This window comes from Sorex araneus, chromosome 5 (assembly GCF_027595985.1).
Source record: "Sorex araneus isolate mSorAra2 chromosome 5, mSorAra2.pri, whole genome shotgun sequence".
Lineage (NCBI taxonomy): Eukaryota > Metazoa > Chordata > Mammalia > Eulipotyphla > Soricidae > Sorex > Sorex araneus.
Window position 1 is genome coordinate 56384693 of NC_073306.1, and position 22192 is coordinate 56406884.

Here is a 22192-nt window from a genome sequence, read left to right on the forward strand (position 1 = left end):
CAGTGGCAGGCCACGCCCCGGCCCCAGGCGGCCCCTGCTGGAAGGGTCTCGGCCTGGCGAGCCCTTGACCTCAGTGCCATCTTCCGGCCTGGAAGGCTCCAGTTGGTGGGCAGAAGTGGGTGCTGGGACGAGTGCCAAGGACCCGCATTCAGGATCCTGCCTCTGGCTCCAATGAGAGGCCGGTGGCTCGCCCCTCCTCTTTGTGGGAGGGTTGGGCTGGGGGACCTCAGGCATGGAGGTAGGAGCTTCCTGGTCACTCCCATCCTGCCTTCCCAACTCTGCAGCTAGCTTCATAATCTGGGACAGCAGGCCTGGACAGGGCATCCCCCAGCCTGGGAAGTTTCTCATGAGGTTCCCAGCTAAGAGCTGGTGCTTGAGAAAGGTGGTGGTGGGGGTGGTGATACTGGGTAGATGGGCCTACTGCAGGTTTGAGACCCCCAAACCCTCAGTTGCTCCCTGACTCACCCCATGGCCCCAGGCATGCAGCTCAGGCCTGGATGGCAGGGGTGTGTGGACAGGGGCACAGTGGGCCCAGAGGACTTGCTTCAAGGAGCAGCATCTCTGGCTGACTCCGAGTAGTTAATCTCAGCCGGGGCCAGGCCCATCCTGTGCTTTATACAGGCCTTGTGCAGAGACTCGGGGATCCAGAGGCTCCCGGGGCAGGCTCAGCACAGGCTTCTACCAGGACAGTGGCTCACGACGGCACGTGGGGACGGACCAGGGTGTGGCATTAGAAGGGCGAATGGCGAGTACGAGGCTCGTTGAGAACCCAGGCCCTGGACACCAGATTGTTGGCTAAGGTGTCTCTGTTGGTGCCCTCAGAGCCTGTGCCATGTAGCGACTTGCTTTCCAACCACCAGTCTAGGGGTTCACCAAGCAGGACCCAGAGCTGACCTGGGTGTAGAGCCAGAGGGGGTCACCGGACTCCAAGACCCAGTTGGTCTTAGGCTCAGCATGGGAGCGATCTGACCACCTTTTCCTTCAAGGGTGAGGGGTAGCACCTCCAGCCTGTTCCTGGCCACCCCCCCCCCCCCCCCCGACAGGACCCAGCCACACACACATCCCAGCCACTCAGCCTTTTAACTCAGTGACGACCCCGTCTCCAGACCAGGAAGCTACTTCCCAGATGCATTCAGAACAGTGAGGACTTTAATGGGGTAAGCGGAGGCAGGCTTCCTGGTGCTGGCGTGGACATACGCCATCCCACTGGCTGAGGAGGGGGCTTTTGTCTGGGTTCCCAGACAGGATGGGGGTCGGATCCGGATGGGTGGTCTCGGGACACTTCTGTTAGGAGAGGGCGGTTGCACGAGGCCAGGTTAGGGCACCATCTGCCACCACTTGAAGTCAAAGGGCACCCTGCGGACGTTGGCGCAGGCACAGAAGTCTCCGACCTCCGTCAGGTAGCAGTCGAAGTCGGCAATGAACGTGCACTTGAGGCCCAGGGGCTCCAGCAGCTGGCAGATCCTCTGCTCCAGGCAGCACTTGCCCCTGATCTGGGGCCCAAAAGGCTTGGGGATGCCCAGGTACTTGCCCATCACCACCATCTGCAACTGTGAGTGGGCAAGGCCGAGGTAGGGGGCGGCAGCCAGGGGAGTTACCCCCCTACAGCACCGTATGCGGAGGGGCTCAATGCACGGGAAGCCCAGCTGCCTTTGGGTGAGGCTGGGCCAGGCACCGTGCTCCCAGCCTGTGCTCCCACAGACCGCCCATCTCACAGCAAAGCACTTCTGCTTCACCTGCCAATAGCCCGTTGCGTTCCCTAAAACAATACCCAGAGTGGCTGGAGCAATAATAGTACTGGCGGGGAGGGGGGTGGGGAGTAGGGCATTTGCCTTGCATGTAACTGACCCAGGTTCAATTCCTGGCACCACGTATGGGTTCCCCCTGACCCACCAAGAGTGATTCCTGAGCATAGAGCCAGGAGTAAGCCCTGAGCACCCCTGTATGTGACCTTCAGTCAAAACAGAAGTCCAACATTGTCCGGCCAAGGCGACTGCCTGCTGTCACCTTGAGGGCCAAACTTTCCTCATCACCGATTCAGGTTTCCCGCCAACCCCAGCTGGCTTCTCCCACTGCCACCAGGGCCTGTTCCTTGATGGCCACACCAACACCCGTGTGTGGGCCAGGGACCTGGCTCAGTTCTTGAGCACAGAGAGGCCTGTCTCTGCGTTGATGCAACCCAAGATAAAAGCAGAAGGGCTGGAGCCATAGTCCAGTGTGTAGGGCATTTGCTTTGCATGCGGCTGACACAGGTTCCATCCCCGGCATCCTGTAGGGTCGGGTCCCCCGAGAATCACCAAAGTGATCTCTCAGCTCAGAGCCAGGAGTAAGCTCCGAGCATCACCAGGTGTCCCCTCCCACAAAAAAAGAAAAGAAAAAAAGGCTGCATGGGATGGATGTGGGCTTGCAGGTCAAGTGAGTCTTGTATAAAGAACTGTCTCAGGAGTCCAGCTGCCTCCTGAAAGGTCAGCAGTGTCCCAGGGAGAGGTCAGTTTGTAGGGCTGGGGTGAGCTTGGCATAGCGGGGGTGGATCTGGTATACACCCATGCCTCTATTTCTCCTCTGCTGAGCAGAATGTCCCTTCCTGGGATGTCTGGGCTGAATAATCCCACTCAGGGGCCTTGGCTCCGCCACAGGCCTTGAGGTCAGCAGATATGGACACTCCCTCCCTGCGGCCAGGTGGGTCTCTGAGCAACGCCCTAAGGTGGGAACTAGCTAGCGGGAGCCCCCTGGAGTTCTTGCCCACTGTGACCACCGAGCCACCCAGCCTGGGTCCCGCTCCCCTGCCCTTTGGAAGGGACCCCGCCTCCCGCGGCCCCTTCTTGTGGGGCCGTGAGAATGGACGGGACGCCCGCGGCAGCCCTCACCATGTTCGGGAAGTAGGGCCGCGCGAAGAGCTTGTCGGTCTGTTGGCTGGAGGGTGTGTTGGTCAGCTGCTCCAGGCAGAAGAGCTGGGGCACGTCGATGATGTCCTGCTCGACCAGCCCCAGCTCCTGCTTCAGGAGGGTCCGGTTCAGGTTGATGCATTTCTGCGGGTTGGGGACACGAGGAGCTGGGTGCTGTCCCCGCTCAGCGGGCCGGGGCCTGAAACACCCCCCACGCACCAGGAGCCGTGGCCCCCAGCCCTGAGGAAGGGGTGGGTGGGGGCAGCACGGGGCTCAGCCACAGTGGGGCTCCTGCTGCCAGACCCAGTCCAGGAAGACACATGCTCCCTTGGGCCCCCAGGCCTGGCTGAAGAAGGGGAGCAGGATGCTGGTGGGGTGCTTCCTTCCCTGGGAAGTGGCCAGGACAGGCACTTCCCAGCGCCTCCCCGCTCCGAGCTGCAGACCTTCAGCCTGAGCGTTTCCTGGACCCTGACTAGGCCTCGTCCCCACCACCCCCAGGATACACGCTCCAGGACTCAATACCCTTTGGGCCCCCATACCTGGCCAGTCCCCTTTCTCCCAGGCTGGGCGGCCCCCTGGGCTTTGCAGTGGTCAGAGCACAACCGCCACCCGCCCCCCCTCCCCTCAACAGCAAGGCGCCCTAAGTAAGGACCCAGTGGGCAGGAGGGGGTTTGACCCCTTTGTCCAGTGTCACCACAAGGAGCTGGAGGATGGCCCCGGGAAGCTCATGGCTGCTGTGGGTTGTGGGGGGCGCTGGGCCCCCACAGTGAGATGCTTCCCCCGTAGCAGCACTGAGAACCCCCGGCCCGTCTGTGTCGGAGACCCCAGAACTGGAGACATGGGGGGCTCAGCCTGGGAATGCGGAGCAGTGGCACTGTGACAGCTGAAGGAGCAACAGTGACCAGACGCTAGGCAGTCCCTGGGGCTCATGTCCTAAGGCCCAGCCCCTCTCCCCTGCGAGACTGGGTTGACGCCCTCCCATAAGGGGGCTGCACGACACCTGAGCCACCAGCCCCCCACTACCTCCACGTAGTCATTCTGCATCTTCAGTTCCTCGTTGGCCAGCAGCTGGGCGATGGTGTATGCCTCCTTCCCTGCAGGAGAGGGGCCGTAGGCCAGTCGGGAAGGGAGCGGGCAGTGCTGCCCTGCTGGGCACGGGCCAGCCCATCTGTTCTTTGGTGTCTTTTTTGCTTTTTGGGTCACACCCAGCAATGCACAGGGGTTACTCCTGGCTCATGCACTCAGAAATTACTCCTGGCGGTGCTTGGGGGACCACATGGGATGCTGGGAATCGAACCCGGGTTGACCAGAGTGCAAGGCAAATGCCCTACCTGCTGTGTTATTGCTCCAGCCCCTGTGTGGTGTCTAAGCAGCCCTCGGGGTGTCTAGGGCTACATGATCACATACCAGCTGGGCTGGCCTGGCGGTTCAAAACTAAGGGGACTTAAAAAATTAGGGGGCCACAGCGGACAGTGCTCGGGGCTACCTCCTGGCAATACACTCATAAGGAACATTTGTGGTGGGCTTGGGGGGGGACCCTAGGGGATGCTGGGGATTGAACCCAAGTCAGCCGCACACAGACAGATGCCCTACCCACTGTGCTACCTCACAGGTCCCTCAGGTATGTATTCTTGAACCATGACTACAGGGAGCAGCCTGGCTAGCTTCCAAGGACACCACTCCCAGGTCACATGTCACCTGTGGGGGCTCCAGGAGGGTCCATGAAGACCAGGATCACATTCTGTTGGCCACCCATCCCTGGCATGAGGGTGTGACCTGACAGGTCAGCTTGGGTACCTCTGGGCAGTGTGTCCCGTACAACTGGGCTCCCTTCTGCCTAGGTGCTTGGCTGAGTCATTTGGGTCTGATTGCAAGTTTTAACTGGGGGGGGTGCAGAATCCACACCCAGTGCTGTTCGGAGATGACTCCCAACACAGTGCTCGGGGGACCATGCAGTACCAGGAGCTGAACCCGTGGGTCCCACATGAGAAGCCTGGCTCAGCCTTGGAGCCTCTCGCTGACCCCTATATGCTTGGGCTCAGAGATGCCTGACTCAGTCACGAGGAAAGCGGCTTGGACACGGGGTTCACGCTCATAACTCAGCTCCTGTGAGTGCGTCCAGGGCCATAGCACTGCTGGGTGCAGAAGGTCTGTGGTGGTGCTGACATGCGCTAACAGGCGCCCGAACAGTGTGAGGCTGTGGGGCTTCAGACCACACAGCAGTGAGGGGTGGGAGACAGTCCCCACCAACACTCCCCCGCTCTCTGGGGTCCCATGGCACGGGGCTAGGAGTGGTGGTACAGCAGGTAGGGTACTTGCCTTGCACCTGGCTGACCCGGGTTTGATCCCTGGCACCCCGTAAGATCCCTGAGCACTGCTAGGTGTGGCCCAAATTAAAAAATAGTGCTTTGGCACCATGTACACTGTGTCCACCTGTGAATCAAGATGAGCAGGAGGCAGATGTGCAGTGCTCAGGCGCTCAGTCCACAGCCTCTGGGTAAACCCAGACACTCGCGTTGGCAGACAGACCCCTGCCAAGTTAGCCACGTGCTAATTTGAATTTTTAAGTATATTTCTAGTTTTGGTTTGGGGACCACTCCCAGAGTGCTCAGGGGACCATATGGGGCACTGGGGATTGAACCCAAGTTGGCCGTGCACAAGGCAAACACCCTGCCCGCTACACTCGATCTCCGTGGCCCTGCAGTTTAATGAATTGGGGTAGTTGTGGCTTGGGCCATGCCCGGACCTGTTGGGGGCTGGTTCCTGGCTCTGAACCATGTGGTACCAGGGACTGAACCAGGCACAGCCACAGGTAAGGCAAGTGTCTTCAGCCCTGGACTATGACCCTCCTCGTGCCAGTTTTTCAATTATAATTCAGTTCACACCTAGGGGCCCAGACGGGGCCAGAGATGGAACTGCCTTCGAACATGCTAGGCCTGTGCTTGACCACTGAGCCATATCACTGGCCCTCCATGTGCTAAGTATCCTTCACACACACATTCTGGCAGTTTCTTAGTTACCCCAGAACCTTTTTTTCCCTTTCTGAGTCACACCCGGTGATGCTCAGGGGTTACTCCTGGCTCTGCACTCAAATTACTCCTGGTGGTACTCAGGGACCATATGGGATGCCGGGAATCGAACCCAGGTTGGTCACATGCAAGGCAGACACCCTCCCCGCTGTATTATTGCTCCTGCCCACCCCAGAACTTCTGACTGATGTACTGGTGCTCTCCTGGCCCCCAGGCAGCCCCGGAGGAGAGCAAGATGCGTTCCCCTGGGCCACGATGCATTCACGCTCCCCAGGGACCATGACGGAGGAGGGCCTGGGGACCAGGCGCTGGCTTACCGTTAGAAAGGAGCTGCTCGTCTTGGACCTCCTCAAACAGCTGCGTATCCCCGAAGCCCTCGTCCATCTTCTCCTGGAACAGCCTGTAGCAGGCGCTGGGGCTGGCCAGGAGCAGTCGGAAGTCCTGGGGCACGGAACCAGGAGAGGGGGCCGCTCGCTTCCTCTCCCCTCCCACCCCCGCCGGGAGCCTCCCAGGCTCTCCTGACGGAGCAGGGACACATGCTGGCCGGCCCCCGGCACAGACCTTATCGCTTTTGCTCTTGACCTCCGTGGGGATGAAGCACATGAACTCGTCCGGGTGGCCGGCCATCAGCCAGTCGGAGAAGAGCTCCAGGGGAGCCTGCACTTGCTGGGCATAGAGGAAGTCCCGGAGCGCCTTGCTCATGTTCCGGCCCTGCTTGCTGGAGGGAGGAACCCGCAGCCCCTGAGCCCGCACGGCCCGGGCTGATGCTCGGTTCCCACCTCCCTCAGCAGTAAAGTGTGCCCGGCACGCAGTGAGCCCTGGGGCTCAATCCGCAGCACGTGCACACACCCAACCCCTCACTCCGGTGCCCAAGCACTTCCTGGCTTCAAACAAACGGCCACCAAGGTGTCCAGCCACACACTTGTGGAGGTGTCCTGTTGGACTGCTGGCCCTGAGCACGTGAATCCCTGGACACATCTGTCCAAAAGTGGACAGCTTGGGCCCAGAGATAGTACAGTCATAAAGGCACTTGCCTAGGGCTGGAGCCATAGCACAGCGGGTAGGGCGTTTGCCTTGCACCTGGCAAACTCAGGTACAATTCCCAGCATCCCATATGGTCCCCTGAGCACTGCCAGAGTAATTTCTGAGTACATGAGCCAGGAGTAAAGTAACCCCCTGTGCATTGCCAGGTGTGACCCAAAAAGCAAAAAAAAGGCACTTGCCCTATAGGAAATGGACCTGGTCAGTCTCTGGCACCCCGTTTGTCCCCGAGCCCTGCCAGGCACGATTCCCGAGTGCAGAGACAGGAATCAAGCCCTGAGCACTGCTGGCTATGACCTCCAAGGGGACGAGAAGGACAGTTTTCTGCTTTCTCTACCAGTGATTCTGCATTTTTTCCCCCAACCTTGAATCCTTTCTCTGCCTCCCTTCTCCCCAGTCCTACCGGCGGGTCCTGTGGTCTCGCCATGTGCTCCTCCATCTGTCTCTCCTGTGGCCCCTGGGAATGCCCCGCGGGCCCAAAGGGGCCCCTCTGGCTCCCGGAGCCAGCAGGAGTCCACCCCTCTGCTCTCTGGCTCACCTGAAGGGATAGCCCAGAGCAGGTGCCCTGCCGAGGGACCGGGGAGGTGGACGGGGGGTGGGGTGGGGGAACCAGGGGCGTCTCCGCCCAGTGGGGGCCAGTGAGCCCACCTGGGGTAGAAGCTGCTGCCGAGGAGGATCCGGCCCAGCGGGTACTCCTTGCCCACCACCTTGACAGGCGGGGACACCACCAGGTTGCCGATTGAGTCCAAGCTGGCCACGTTGTGGTCCTGGGTGTCATGGATCATGTAGCCGATCTCGGGGCTCTGGAGGGAGACCCCCGCGGGGTAGGGCCTTAGGAGGGCCAGACCTCTGCCCCAGCCCGACCCCCTACAAGCCTCAGTGCCCCCTCCCCCATGGGCCCTCGGACACCCCCTCCCTCGTGACGGGGTCCAGGCTACACACGCCTGCCGCACCAGTGAGTATTTCATGGGGAAGTCTTCCGGCTTGAGGATGCGAGGGGTGTCCAAGGCCAAGGGCACCGTCTTGTGGGGAGCCTGGGTGTAGCAGAAGGCCACCTCATCCTGGGGACACAGGGGGACACGTGGTGAGGCCCATGTCTTCCCTCGGCTGCCTGCAGAGAGGGGCTTGCTCGGGCTGGGTCTGTTCTGTTGAAAGCTCGACTCCCCTGAATTCCCCTTTTATTCGTCTTTGTGCACCCCAGTGAGGGACAATACCCAGGGCCCTTCCAGGAAGCCGTCAGTTCCGAGCCCCAACCAGAACACGCCCCTCGTCTCTCTTTTGACCCCTTTCCTCTTTGTCAGCCAGGGTGGTTATTTGAAAACCCAAGTCTGAGCCCCCCACGGCCCGTTTCCCTGCCCCCAATGGCTTGGGGCGGCTTCCGCTCCTTGGCATGAAGGGCCTGTCCACTCAGACTGACCATATCCCTCCTGCCCTGGCCTCTGGCCTGCTGCTCCAGCCTTCTGGCCAGCTGGCCCTCTGCGCAGGCTCCTCCGCATCCCTGTTCCCCACTCCCTGAACTGGAGAGCACTGGCTGGGGAGTACCCCATCCTCTCTTTCACAGCACCTGGCACTCATGGCTGCAGCAGAGACAGCGGCCACCCTTTCTCTGAATGCTCGGACCTAGAAGGGTTCCTGGCCCATGTGGCCATTCAACTTTGAGAGCAGAATGGGACCCCCACTGCGATGTGGGGAGGGGTCTCCAGATTTTCCATTCTCCTGGGGTCAGGCGCGGCCCTGGAGCAATGTCCAAGCTCAGAAGCCGCCTGCCCCCCCTCTGCACCCGGGCAGCTGTGGGAGGGCTCTGGGGTGTGGTCGGGAATGTGCCTACCCGGAGAAGTGGACAAACCCTCGGAGGCTGCCCAGGCATGCCCAGAGCCATGCCGCCGCTCCCTCTGCTGGGCTGGGGAGGGCAGAGGCAGCCCAGCGGGCAGGGTCTGTGGCTGGGCCAGGGGCGTGTTACCTGCAGCCACCTGCCCAGGCGGTTGGGGTCCTCGTAGACAGTCGCCACCTGGCTCTCACTCTTCTCGCTCAGCTCCGTCACCGCATCTGCGAAGCCCTGGACCTGCAGCTCTCTGGGGGGTGGGGAGCAGCCCTCTCAGGGCAGGCCTCCAGGCTTCCCTCTGCCTCGCCCCTGCAGTCAGCACCGGCCCAGAGCGGGGCCTGGCGTGGCACCCTGGCAGTCAGGTAAGCTGGGGGTCTGGAGCCTGGACTCAGCCCCACCCTGCGGCCACACTCCACAGGCCGCAAAGGAGTTGGGAGTTTGGTGAGTGCCAGTAAGTGCTGGTAAGTACAGGGCTGGGCTCGAACCCTTGCATCTCAGAGCTGCAGGCACAGCCCCAGCCTGTGGGTTCCGAGTGTCTGATTCCTCCACTCCCAACCTCCCTGGAGTTCCCGGTGCGTTGAGACCCACCTTCTCCCGCTTCCCCCCTGAACCAAGGCTCCCCGTTCTACTGCCTGAGGCAGCAGCGCCACTGTTTCCCTCCTGCAGACCTAGAACCCCGGGACCCTCTTTGCACGTGCTAGCTAACCTCTGTGTGAGTGTCAGGGGGTCTAACCACTGTGCTTCTGCTCCATGTCTGGCTCACCTGTGGCAGTAGCTGAGTGGGCTCCTTGAACTCTGTCCCCTCCTTTTTTACCCCCATAAGTTGGGGAGCCCTTAACTGGCAGCACGTGGCGGGGTGCTGTCTCTGAATGCCCCCACCCCTCCCCTCTTGCCTTTCACGCTGCCTTCCAGCGCCCAGTTCGACCCCAGATCAGGCTGCAGACTTGCTTCCCAGCGGCAGAAGTGAGGAGGTGGTGCATCTCACAGCCCAGCCTCGGCATTCTAAGATCAGGCCCACAGAGGGGCCTTCTTGAGGGTAGGACGGGCAGCTTGGGGAGGGGAGGAGGAAGGACTTCACATTCCTGGCAGAACGCTTGTGGCTGTTCATCGGGCCCCCTGGTCCTCTGCAGCCCGAGGGCCGCTTACCTGCACAGGTACACCTCCAGCGGCACCTGGGTGCTGGGAGTGAAGATGCAGGGAGCCACTCGGAACACGACTGTCTCCTTGTACACCACGGTTTCTGGAACAGACTGGGAGAAGACAAGGCCCGTCATCTCTCCTCCCGGCTCTCACCTGCTGCTTGTGCAGCTGCCCCCTCCCCTGCTCTCTGCAGCCAGAAACCCTCCCTTGACCCCCTTCCTCATCTCTCGGCCACACAGCCCCCACATCAGGGCTGTGTGGGTACCTACCGGGTCCTGAGACTTTTCTATAAGGGACACGGAGTAGGAGATCAGGCCGGAAAAGTTGGCAGATGGGAATTCCACGGCTTCAACGTAGAAAGTCTCCTTAAAGTTGCCCTCAAGGACGGCAAAGGTGTAGGAGGGCTGGGCGGGCCCGAGAAGCATCTCGTAGGCATCCGAGTTATCTTCCGGAAAGGACAAGAACAGGCCAGCTGGAGTCTGCCCCACCCACCCTGGCCCTGATGCTCAAGGGTACTGGCTTGATCACATTAGAAGCCAGGCTGGGGCCATGGGACAGTGGGTAGGGTGCTTGCTGGCCTGCATGCAGCCCACCCAGGTTCTATTGCCACCATCATGTACAATCCCTGAGCACAAGAGCCAGGACTAAGTACTGAGCACTGCCGGGGTGCCCAGAAACAAACAGAAGCCAGATTGGAGGCTTCCAGCATGCAGGAGACGGCTGGCTTCTCAGACTGGTCCATGTGTAAGGGACTGTTATACCCCAACATCAACACTCTGGAGCAAAGATTCTAATGGACCACTCCCCCATCAAGGGGCTCATCTAGACAGCATCTTGGGGTCTCCCTTCATGGACCTCTTTTGGGGTGCTGGGGGAGCCTGCAGTGCCAGGTATCAATACCAGGGCTTCCCGCGTGCTTTGCCTGCACTCGGCCCTTTGAGCCAGCTCCCTGGCCCAAGGCAGGGGGTTTCAGCTGCCAGTGGAGCATCAGTGATTGCTGCGGTGGAGAGCGCTCAGTGGGTTGGAGCACATGCTTTGCGAGCAGGAGGCCGACTCGACCCCGGGCACTGCCTAGGTTTCCCAGAGCACCAGGAAGGGCAACCCCTGAGCACCAAGCTGGGAGTCCTGAGTACCGCATAGCCCTGAAATGACTGCTACCGCCCAACTTGTTTTGCTTGGGTCACGTAGTGGCTTAATACGTTTTCAACAGAGTGGCAGGAGATTTCGGCTGACACAGGGCCATGGACCGGTGGTTGAAGACCACGGTGCTAAGGCCTGGTTTCTCAGCAGGGGATTGCTGCTTGGGTCAACTCTGGGTGGTCGTCACCAAGTAGTCCTCAAGGTGAGACTGCAGAGGGGCCACGGCAGCCTCAGGAAAGCATGCGCGAGGAGCACCGGGGGGCTGTGTTGTGTCGGGGGTTTCGGAAGAGGCAGACAGCAGCTCTCCACGGGACACCTCTTGCTCCTGCTCCTTAGTTGGTGAAACAGCAGCACAGGGTGGGGGGGAGCAGGAGAACGCCCCCTGCACGACGGCGGTCACCTTCACTCCAGCTCACACCCATCCATTCCCCATCTCCAGGGGCCACCCTGCTCCAGAGCACCCGCTTACCCACCCGGACCGCCAACTCCCTGCTTCCTGGCCCTCTGCCGTGGCCCTGTCCCAGAGGGGGCCGACTCCCGGGCAGCAGGGCAGACCCGAGGATGGCGGCTCCTGCTTTGAGCCTCTGCGTGTTCTGAGCAAATCCTGACCTGTGTGCCTGGGTCACTAAGGCTCTAGAGGGCCCGGCCATGGCATCTCAGACCTGAGCGTGGCAGGGGCTGGCTGCCACCCTCTCCAGACCCCAGCAGAGGGCCGCAGTGGCCCGGCTGCCCCCAGTGCCCAGGCACAGTTCCGGCTCACCGGGCACCTGCTGTGTATGGCGGCCGCAGCAGTGCAGCCTAAACCCCTCTTACGGTTGGCAGAACATCCCTGAGCCTCCCCCTGTTCCCCGAGTGCTACTTGGGAGAGCTCCCAAATAAGATGAATTCTAGACCCGTTGAAGGGCACTCTCAGCTACAGCCCCCTACCTTCTTCCTCCCTGCACTGGATGGACATGCCAGTAACCCATCCTCTGACCCCCGGAACATGGATTATTCTGGGAAGCTGCCCGGTCTCCACCGCCATGGCTACTTTCACACAGATCAGTTAGTTGGCTCCCTCTGACTCAGTGAACTGGAGCCCAAAGCACTTCCTCTGCAGTGCCGAAACCCTGCTGGCCCAGAGTCCTGTGCTGGCCAGACACCTGGACATCTTTCCATGTGGTGTTTGATTGGTGGATCACACCTGGCTGGACCCAGAGATCACTCCTATAAGTGCTCAGGGGAAACTATATGGTTCTGGGGGGGTTGAACTGTGGTCAGCTGTATGCAAGGCCAGTGCCTGAGCCCCGTCCCCTCTCTGTGGCTCCCTAATAACTCCCCCACCCGCCCCCAAACTCTCCACCAATCCTGGGTCTCCCACAGGTAAAGCACGTGGCTTCAGCCTGTGACCCTGCCAAGTCCCAGTCATGGAATGCTTAAAAAATGTTTTTAAAGTGCGTTTATGATCAGTAGATGATTTGATGCCTATTTTATACCCATAGCCGTGTAAAGATGTCTTGGAGAAAGAGGTGCTGCAAGTGGAAATCGTGTGAGCACTCTGCTCTAGGGAGTGGGGATGGACCGCCTGCTCGCCAGACAGGGGCTGCTGACGGGCCCAGGATGAACGTGCCAACACAGCCATCGCTCAGCTTCCTTGGCTTGGGAACTCTGCAGAAGTCTGGGTTAAGATTTTCTGGCAGGAGGTACCGAAAGTCAGATCAAAGTGGATTAAAGATCTCTATCAGACCTGAATCCATAAGCTACATGGAGGAAAATGTAGGCAGAACCCTCCATGACATTGAGGCAAAAAGCATCTTTAAGGATGAAACACCACTGACCAAGCAAGTGGAAACAAACATAAGCAAATGGGACTACATTAAACTAAGAAGCTTCTGCATCTCAAAAGAAACAGTGACCAAAATACAGAGAGCCCACGGAATGGGAAAGAATATTTACCCAGTACCCATCTGATAAGGGATTAATACTGAGCATATACAAGTCGCTAGTAGAATTATACAAGAAAAAAACCTCCAAGCCCATCAAAAAATGGGGAGAAGAAATGAATAGAAGCTTCCTCAAATGAAGAAAATACAAATGGGCCAAAAGGCACATGAAGAAATGATCCACATCACTAATCAGGGAGATACAAATCAAAACAATATCTCACACCACAGAAACTGGTGCACATTCAAAAGAAAAGCAACCAGTGTTGGTATGGATGTGGGGAAAAAGGGACTCTCATTGTTGGTGGGAATGCTGGCTGGCCCAGCCTTTTGGAAAGTATGGGTATTCCTTCAAATACTAGAAATTGAGTTTCCATATGACCCCACAATACCACTTCTGGTAATATATCCCAAGGGTACAAAAAAATTACAGTAGAAATGACATCTGCACCTATGTTCATTGCAGCACTGTTCACAATAGCCAAAACCTGGAAACAATCCAAGTGCCCAAGAACAGGAGACTGGTTAAAGAAACCTTGGTACATCTATACAATGGAATACTACACAGCTGTTAGGAGAGATGAATTCATGAAATTTCCTTTTAAGTGGATGGACATGAAGAGTATCATGTTAAGTGAGTCAGAAAGAGGGATAGACATAGGACTGCACTCATTTGTGGAATATAAAATGAGACGGGCACCCAAAGTCAGGAGACACAAGGGCCAGGAACATTGCCCCATAGTTGGAAGCCTGTCTCAGGAGCTGGGGGAGAAGGCAGCTGGAATAGAGAAGGGACCACTAAGTCAATGATGGTTGGAGGGATTGGTCGGGGTGGGAGATGTGTGCTGGAAGTAGATAATGGACCAAACGTGATTGCTCTCAATATCTATATTGCAAACCATGATGCCCAAAAGGGAGGGAGAGAGACAAGGAGGAAAATTGTTTGCTATAGAGGCAGGGGGAGGTTTGGAAAGTGGGGCGAGGTATACTGGGGTGGTGGAGAATGCACTGGCGGAGGGATGGTGTTTGATCATTTTATGATGGAAACTCAACATGAAAGCTTTGTAACTATGTCACGGTGATTCAATAAAAAAAAATTTCTGGCAAGTGGGGCCTGAGAAATAGGACATTTCCTTGCATCCTTCCAACCCTGGTTTGTGTCTTCAGAACCACACATGGTGCGCGCCCCCCCCAAAGCACAACGAGGGGTCACTCCTGAGCACAGAGTCAGGAATAACTCCTGGGCGCTGCTGAGATGGCCCTTGCCCACCCTCTCGAGAGATGCTTCTGGCAGTAATTGGGGGAGATCCCTAATCCGTAAGGCAAGGGTGTTCTGTTTATATGCATGCCTTCTCTTCCCTGTATAAAACCCTGGAGGGGGCCAGAGTGATAGTACAGCAGGTAGGGGGCTTGTCTTGCACATAGCTGACCCGGGTTCAATCCCTAGCACCCTGTATATGGTCTCCTGGACATCACCAGGAGTAATTCCTGAGTGACACTTGGAAGTAACCTCTGAGTATTGCCGGGTGTGACCCATAAAAAATAAGACCCTGTCGAAGGACCAGACAGATAGCAGAGCAGGTAGGGTGTGTGCACCCAATCTGGGTTCCATCGCAGGAACCTCACGTATGTTCACACTCCACCTTGATCGCAGAACCAGGATTCCAGCCCTGAGCACTGCCAGACGTGACCCCCAAACGAAACAGTGTAGGAGAGGCACCCTCATAGCCCCCCACGGGGATGCTGGCTTGGCCCACACATACTCGCTCAGTCTCTGGGGCAGGCAGCACCCCGGGGGCAGACGCCTGGCCACAGCACACCCGGAATGGTGGCCTCAGACTTCAGCAGGTCTCCAGAGGGGCGTCTGGCCACCCCTTGAGAGCGCAAAGGGACTGGAGCCCAGCCCGCAGACACTCACCCAGGCACCGGTAGACACGCGCCTTCTCGGCCTCCTCCGCGGAGGTGTGGAGGATCAGCCGGTACCGCTCCAGGACGTCACTGGGCCCCCGCACGGTCAGCATCATCGGGGACAGGCTCTTGACTTCTGGGCGCGAGAGAGGGCGAAGGTCAGGTGCCCCCAGGTCTGTGCTGCGGGTGGGGGCACCCCCTCTCGGCTCACACTAGGTCTCTGCACTTAGGCACGTGGCCAACTCCTTTTCTACATTGGAGGGGCGGGGGCTACCCCAGCGGCCCTGGAGGCCGAACCTGGGCCTCCTGCATGATGCAAAGCCTGAACTCCAGCTTCTTGCTTCAGCTCCGTCTTGAGCTGAGGGACACTTCAGCCCACCTGGCTAAGTCATCCCAGAGATGCAGAGAACAGGCCCGACATGTGCTGCCCAGCCAGGGTTCTTCCTCGCCAGCCTTGGGGGGAGGCAGGACACCCTGTTCTAACTGCTGAGCCCTGGCAGCCAGGTCACCACAAGCCAGGGCAGACCTAGTGCTGTATTGGCCGACAGGCAGGGCTCCGGCTGGCCCAGGCGGCACGAAACGCGGCCCCCCGCAACCCTGTGTTCTCAGTCTTCTCAACCACCACTCGAGGCAGCTCTGTCGACCCATTTCACAGGTGACAGGATGAGGCTGGGAGGTGTGCAGAGGCAGGAAGGAAACCTCTTATCAGAGCTGGGTCCTCCCCTGGGCCTCTTCCTTGGACTCAGAGCATCCAGCATACGTGGGGGCCTGAACCCCGGGAAGAGAGGCAGCGGGGTCCCCCTCACCCTCTGGAAGGAACACTGTGGTCGTGGTGGTGGAGTCTGACAGCCGGCCCAGGTTGGGGGGGTTGCAGTTCACAAGCAGGATGGCACCCCAGCCATTGGGGCCCCAGACCCAGTTTTTCTGTGAAAACAGACAGGCAGGCATGTTGGTTTTGGTAGAAGCTGAAAACCCCTCTGCTCCCTGCTTTTGGGGTAGAATCCCCCTTTCTGCGGGATCAGCCTGGAACCCGCCTCTTCCAGGCAGAATTCCCCACTCCGTAGTCAGAAATTCACCAGCTCCTCTGCCGACAGCAATAGGGAAGCAGTGTCGGGCAGGTGGGCCAGGGAGGGAGGGAATGGCGGGATCTGGGCCCGGTTCCCCTCCTGGTCTCCGTGCTCGAGAAAAGCAGGGACTGGGAGATCTGACCCTAGAGCTGGACGCGACTTTCTGACAAAGCTAGGAGTGGGATCCTTGGTTCCCTGGGCTACAGGACTGGACTCAGGCACAGTGAAGGGTGGAGGGGTCAGACGGACTCACCTTAGCCCACTTGTCTCTGGCCACGTCCACATACCCACGGTGGTAGGTGTCCACGTCCAGGGAGATGACTGAAACAGGGGGCCAGATCTCAGTCACCGGCCCCGGGCCAGCTCCTGGGCTGGATTCAGCTCAGTCCATGAGCTGCTGCCTCCGTAGATGCAAAATCCACAGAGGCTGCGTCTTTGCAGGGGGCCAGGCAGCCGCCATCTCCCTATTTTCCCGGGAGGCACGGAACAGCCACTGTGGTTGTGAGGCCATGTGGGAGTAGGAGGGGGACTGTCCCTCAACCCAGTGACACCTCCCTGATCTTTCCAGAAGGCTAGAGAGAAGCCCACATCACACCTAGGCAGAGCGGCGCTCCCTGGCATAGTCACTCTAAGCCCCCTGAGAGTCGAAGGACCCAGGCTTCCGCCAAGCCCCCTGCTCATCCCCCTCATGATTGACTGCAAGACTGTCACCCGGTGTGAGTTCCTCACCCTTGCATGATGGGACAGTTCACACCTGGGAGGTTGGTCCTGCCTGCAGTCATGTGCCCAGCCCTGGCTTCACGCATGCCCAGGGGACCGAGATCCACAGAGACAGGGGACAATGCTCAAGAACCAAAGGATGAGGCGAGCAGAGGGGGTGCAGCACAGCAGAGGCCCTCGCGTCCTGGGACGTGGGTGTGCGGTGGGCTCAGAGGCTAAAGGAAGAAGCCACGTGCACGCAGTGTCCGGGGGTACGGAGGGCGGTGGGGAGGAAGGACGCGGGTGGGGTGGAGGGACTTCCTGGTCGGCTCAGCAGCACTGACAGACTGGGCCATGAGCAGAGACCCAGGGGAGGTAGGAAGAGGATCCGTTTAACATCCAGGGCCAAAGCAGTTAGGGCGGAGGGTGGCGGGAGGGATGGGGGTGTTCCACGTTGGGCAGGGGCGGGAGGGTACATTTGGAGAGGGGGATGAGCTTGTCTTCCTAGAACAAAGCCAGAGAACACAGGGGCGAGGTGGCAGGTCCAAGGAGGCCCACGTACCCAGGGCAGAGTGCGAGGGGAGAAGCTGGCCACAGGCTAGAGGCTCATTTGGGGGTCCCTAGTGGATTTGTACTGTGGAGATGCCACCTGACTTGTATTCTAAGATACATTCACCAGGGGCCTAGTGGGGGCTGGACCTTAGCATGAAAGGGGGTCCCCCGCCTTGCATTCATGAAAGATATGTGGGGCACAGCTGGGCTCTGGTGAAGCCCAGAGGCTCTGACCCACTGGCCTCATGCACTGACCAGGGCTGACGGAGAGGGACACCTAGGGCTGGGGACTGGCCAATCAGAAGGATGGAGGGGACACGGGATGGAAGGGGTGAGGGGAAACAGCCAGCTGGGCAGGGGGCACCGGGGCAGGTCCCGCATATTCTGGGGCTGCACTGGGACAGGGGAAGCCCTCTTGTGGGGGACAGGGCATGCAGACAAAGCTCTAGGTGACCATGCCCAGGACCACGGTCACCTAGGGTCCCGGCTAGGACGGCTGTGTTGGGGACAGCTGTGCGGTCTGAGCCGGCCACAGAGATGGGGGAACAGAGAGGTGGGAAGGTGGAGTCTGGCCAGAACTAGGTGTAAGAGCAGGCGGAGATTTGTACACCAGCAGCGCTTGCGCCTCCGGGAGGAAAAGGTGTGGCTGCCGCCCTGGTCTGGGGAGGGCGAGCGGCTTCCCAGAGCAGTGGGAACAGTGGGTGGAATGTTCTAGAGTGAGGGGACAGGGTCTAGGGGCATCGGACTGAGCAGGCACGGGGAAGGCGACGGGGGCATTGAGGGGAGCCAATGGGCACAGGGGGGCTGGACGCAGCCCATCAGCAGAGAGGAGACTGACCTCTGCGGACACCCGTGAGGGTGTATCCGCAATGTCGACCCAGGACTCACGACCTACAGGGTGCGCCCCCACCCCAACCCCCCGTCTTATGGTGGGAGCAGGACTCACCAATGCCCGTGAGGTAGAGCACCGCCGTGGCCACCGGGTCCTTCTTCTCAAGCTGATGGTAGGAGATCTCGATCTGTGGAGCGAGCGCCCGGCCTCAGCCCCTCGCCTCACCTGCCCGTGGCCGGCTGTGACACGGGGCACGGGGCTGAAATTCAGACTCAGCACCTCTCGCTTCTCCACAGGGAGAAGGCCCATCCTCAGTGCCACTGGACAAGGCTCGAGTCCCCACAGGCAGGACGTCAGGGAGCTGGCGCCGTGTAGTCAGGAAGGTGTGGCCAGCCAGGCGGCCTGCCCTCCCTGGGACCCTGCCAATGAGGTGGCTGGGGGCTCCGCCACTTGGCCCAAGGAAGGCCCCCTGGGGTGAGGACTGAAGTGGAACTCTGTCCTGGGTGCCCACCAGCCACTCCCCTCCACAGGGGCCTTTGGACAGAACAACCCCAGGCACCAGCCTCCGCTCTCAGGGGCCCTGACCTGGCCACTGGCTCCTCCACGGATGCTTTTGCCCTCAGCATCCAGCCCCTGGCCCCCCAGGCCACTCCTGGGGGTGGGGCCAGGGCAGAGAAGGTTCAGGAACTCAGCCTGCCCTGGCACTGCCTTTCCAGCCCCGAGAGTCATTTTTTTTGGTTTTTGGACACACCTAAAGGTGTTCAGGGGTGCTCTTGGCGATCACTTTTTTTTAAACTTTAATCGAATCACTGGGATAGACCCTTACAAATCTGTTCATGACAGGGTTTCAGTCATACAGTGTTCCAACACCCATCCCTCCACCAGTGCACATTTCCCAGCACCAGGCTCCGTCCCCAGGTTCCCTCCCATCACCCCCTCCACGCCCCCCGCCTGCCTCTATGGCAGGCGCTTTTCTTCTTTTGGGCATTGTGGTTTGGCAATTACTTTTTTTTTACACAAAATTATTTCTAAATGAACCACCATGGGGTACAGTTACAGACTTACGAACTTTTATGCTTTCATTTGTCATACAATGATCGAGTACCCATCCCTTCACTAGTGCCCATTCTCCACAATGATCCTGGTATCCCTCCCACCCCATCCCCTCCTCTGTGGCAGGGCATTTCCTTCTGCTGTCTCTCCTTACAGTTTGTAACAGAGGTATTGAACCTGGCAATGACTCTTAATGGGCTCTGAGGGGCCATAGAGGGCGCCAGGGATTAACCCAGGTTGGTCCTATGCAAGGCAAATGCCCCACCCGCTGTGCTATCGCTCCAGCCCCATAGAGTGGCTCTATTCTTGAGTATCCTGCTCTGGGTGGAAGGTAGCACTGGACACCTCCCACTCATTGGTCAACTACACTCAGGTCACTTGGGCCAGTGTCCCAAGTCCTGAGCAGGCCTCAGTGGTCCCCGCACTCAGCTGAGAGTGATCTCAGAGCAGCTGCAGGAGGCTGCTTGTATCAGTAGGAGGCGTGGCCTGCCCGTGGCTCGAGTCTGCAGGAGGGAAGAGATTGCTTCCACCTGCTAAGAGGAAGGCCCCTCTCTTGCCCACGGGCGGCTCGTTAGGGAGGCAGCTTGCCCAGGACCAAGCCCTGGATCCACCCACTCATTACGCTCCAGGCAGGTCCCTCTGGGGCTGTTTCTGTGGATGTAAGTGGGTGGAAGGGCGTGGTAAAGCAGAGCTTTTGCAATGTGACCCGTCATGGTACGAGCCGTAGCATCCAGTTAACCTGTGGGAGCACTTAAGCGTCCTCAGGATCTACACAGCCAGGACCGGAGCACCATGCCTCGTCTGTGGGAGACCCGGGTTCAGTCTCTGGTCCCAGGGGTAGCGCCACCCAGTCCCGTAAGAGGTGTCCACATTCTAGGGCTGGGGAGGCGGCTGGTGGTAGAGCAGCTGTCTTGCCCATGGGAGGCCAGGAGTTTGATTCCCCCCACCTGACCCTTGCCAACACCTCCTATCCCCCACACCCGCCCCTGCAAAAAACAAAAGTTTCCAAAGACCAGCCTCTGGAAGCAACAAGCTCGGAACCAAGCCCGAGGCCCTTGCTGGGAGCCCGCGAGGAGCCACAGGTGTTTGGAATCCTGCAGATCCGTTTGGGCATGTCCTCAATTTATCTGTGAAATGGGTTGTGCCTGCGCCATCAGCACTGAGCAGGATCCCAAACACCAACACCTGGCCTGCTGCCGCTCAGGCTGGGGCCGGGGGCAGGGAGGCCCAGCCGTCGCGAGGGCCCCCCTCTCCCGCTTACCTTGTCTCCGTCCAGGGCAGTGCTGGGAGCGACCATCTTCACCAGCACGTCTATGGACTCGGACAGGGGCCAGTGGGTTACGGTCATCTCCTTCTCCTTGCTGTTCACACCCAGGGCGGGGCTGTGTGGACAGACCGTCACGCCGGGAGTGCAAGTGACGGTGAAGAACTGGCAATTCTCCGGGGCACACCTGCTCACCCAAAGGACACAGGTTTCAGGGCCTCGGACTCGCCTTCCTGCTGACCGTGAACCCACCCCGGTGGACACAGACCCTCGTCTTTTTCCTGAGGGGACACACCCAAGAGTCCCTGGGGCAGTTCCTGGCACAGTACTCAGGGGCCCAGGCGGTGCCTGTGGTCGAGCCCAGACCGCCTGCAAGCCAGCAGGGCAACCGTCCCTTTGCATCACCTCCCTGGCCCCCGTCGTCTTCCAGGGAACTGAGGCAAGGGCCAGCGGACAGGAGAGTTGCAGGGCTGGAGCTCCTAAGTGAAGTTGTCTAGCAGACCCCTCTAAACAGGAGGCCCCTTGAGTCCCTAGCTCTGCAGCCTGACCGGCAGAGACCGTCCCATAGCAATACCGGCTGTGCCCAGAGAGCTCAGGAGGCCCCCGCCAAGCCCCGTTCCCAGAGCTGCTTCCCGGGCTCCTGGTCCCTCCTCTCGGGATGAGCTCATCTCTGGGAAGCAGGAACTCCCCACCCCGAGCTGCCCAGAAACAGCAAGAGATCCCCAGGACTGCGCTGGGCGGGGCGGGGGGGGGCTCTCTCGGTTGGTCTCCCTCTGAAGACCTACTGAGGCTGCAGCCTCACCCCCCTCCCTCAGTTGCCATGTGTCTGAACCAGGAGGGGGAAACGCACGGTCCGGCCTGGGGGTGGGTCTGGACAGGGCCTCTGCTGGGAGCTGGGAGCGCCCCCCTACCCAGAACCTGCAGAGCAGCCTTGGCCCTATCCCTGAGAAGGGGCGACCCCTTCCTCCCCACGGGGGCGGGCGCAGGAGTCTCTTGCCACAGGGCAGCCCTGAGAGGCCGCAGCCAGGCCCCCCGAGACAAACCCGGAGAGGTGGACAGACAGGCAAGCCCCAGACCCCACAGCCCCCCAGGCTGCCCAGGCGAGGGGTCGGCGCTAGCCGCCCTGCACCCCTGGCAAGGTCCCCCAGCTCCTCACCCATAGGCGTCCAGGCAGATATCCGTGTCCTGCACGCAGAGGGAGTGGACAGGCCTCTTCAGGGACAGGCGGATGCTGCTGCGCAAGGACATGGTGTGGCGCCCACGCTGGTCACCCTCGCACCCTGCTCCGCCACCCCCGGCTCGACACAGCAGCGTCAGGAGCCCGAGGGCCCCGGCCGCCTCCTCTCTTATGGGCGCAGGGTCTCTGCGGCCCGCCCCCTCGTTGAGGAGGCCCGAAGGCCACAGGTGGGGCAGGTTTCCTCTCGGCAGGAGGCTGGGGCCGGGGGAGGGAGCTGGGCCCGTGGAAGGCTCACAGCACAGCACATTGGCTCTGAGGGTCTGCAGCTGGGAGCCAGGAGGGGATGCTGGAAGCCGGGGGGGGGGGGGGGGGGCGCTGGAAGTTGGTCAGCTGGCTCCCCCCAGCTGACCAACTTGGCTCGGGGTCAGGGGTCGCCTGGGCTAGACGGTGCCAGAAACCAGGACTTTGGGGGGACCTGCATGGTGGTCAGGTTAGCAGCCCGGGGCCTGGGTTCGAGGGCGAGTGTTTCTAGAAGTCCTGAGAAGCCAACAGCAATCAAGGGAGCTCTTGCTTGTGGTCTTCTGCCTTTTAGGCCACACCTGGCAGTGCTCAGGGGGATTGACGGGGTACGGGAGATCCAATCCCGGTCAGCTGTGTGCAG

At 59.9% G+C, this 22192-nt stretch overlaps 1 protein-coding gene across 1 annotated transcript; it reads right to left on the bottom strand.

Moving 5' to 3' along the window:
* Positions 1 to 1316: 1316 nt before the first annotated feature.
* Positions 1317 to 21602, bottom strand: PADI6 (peptidyl arginine deiminase 6). The gene is made up of 17 exons (XM_004603379.2): positions 21511 to 21602; positions 20352 to 20541; positions 18152 to 18224; positions 16208 to 16275; positions 15694 to 15811; positions 14906 to 15023; positions 12400 to 12410; positions 10187 to 10362; positions 9924 to 10027; positions 8916 to 9027; positions 7909 to 8016; positions 7604 to 7758; positions 6476 to 6632; positions 6232 to 6355; positions 3909 to 3979; positions 2868 to 3029; positions 1317 to 1550 (listed from the first exon to the last, which is right to left on the bottom strand). The coding sequence occupies exons 1-17, from the start codon at positions 21600 to 21602 to the stop codon at positions 1317 to 1319; spliced, it is 2073 nt and encodes a 690-aa protein (XP_004603436.2).
* Between the last annotated feature and the right edge of the window lie 590 nt (positions 21603 to 22192).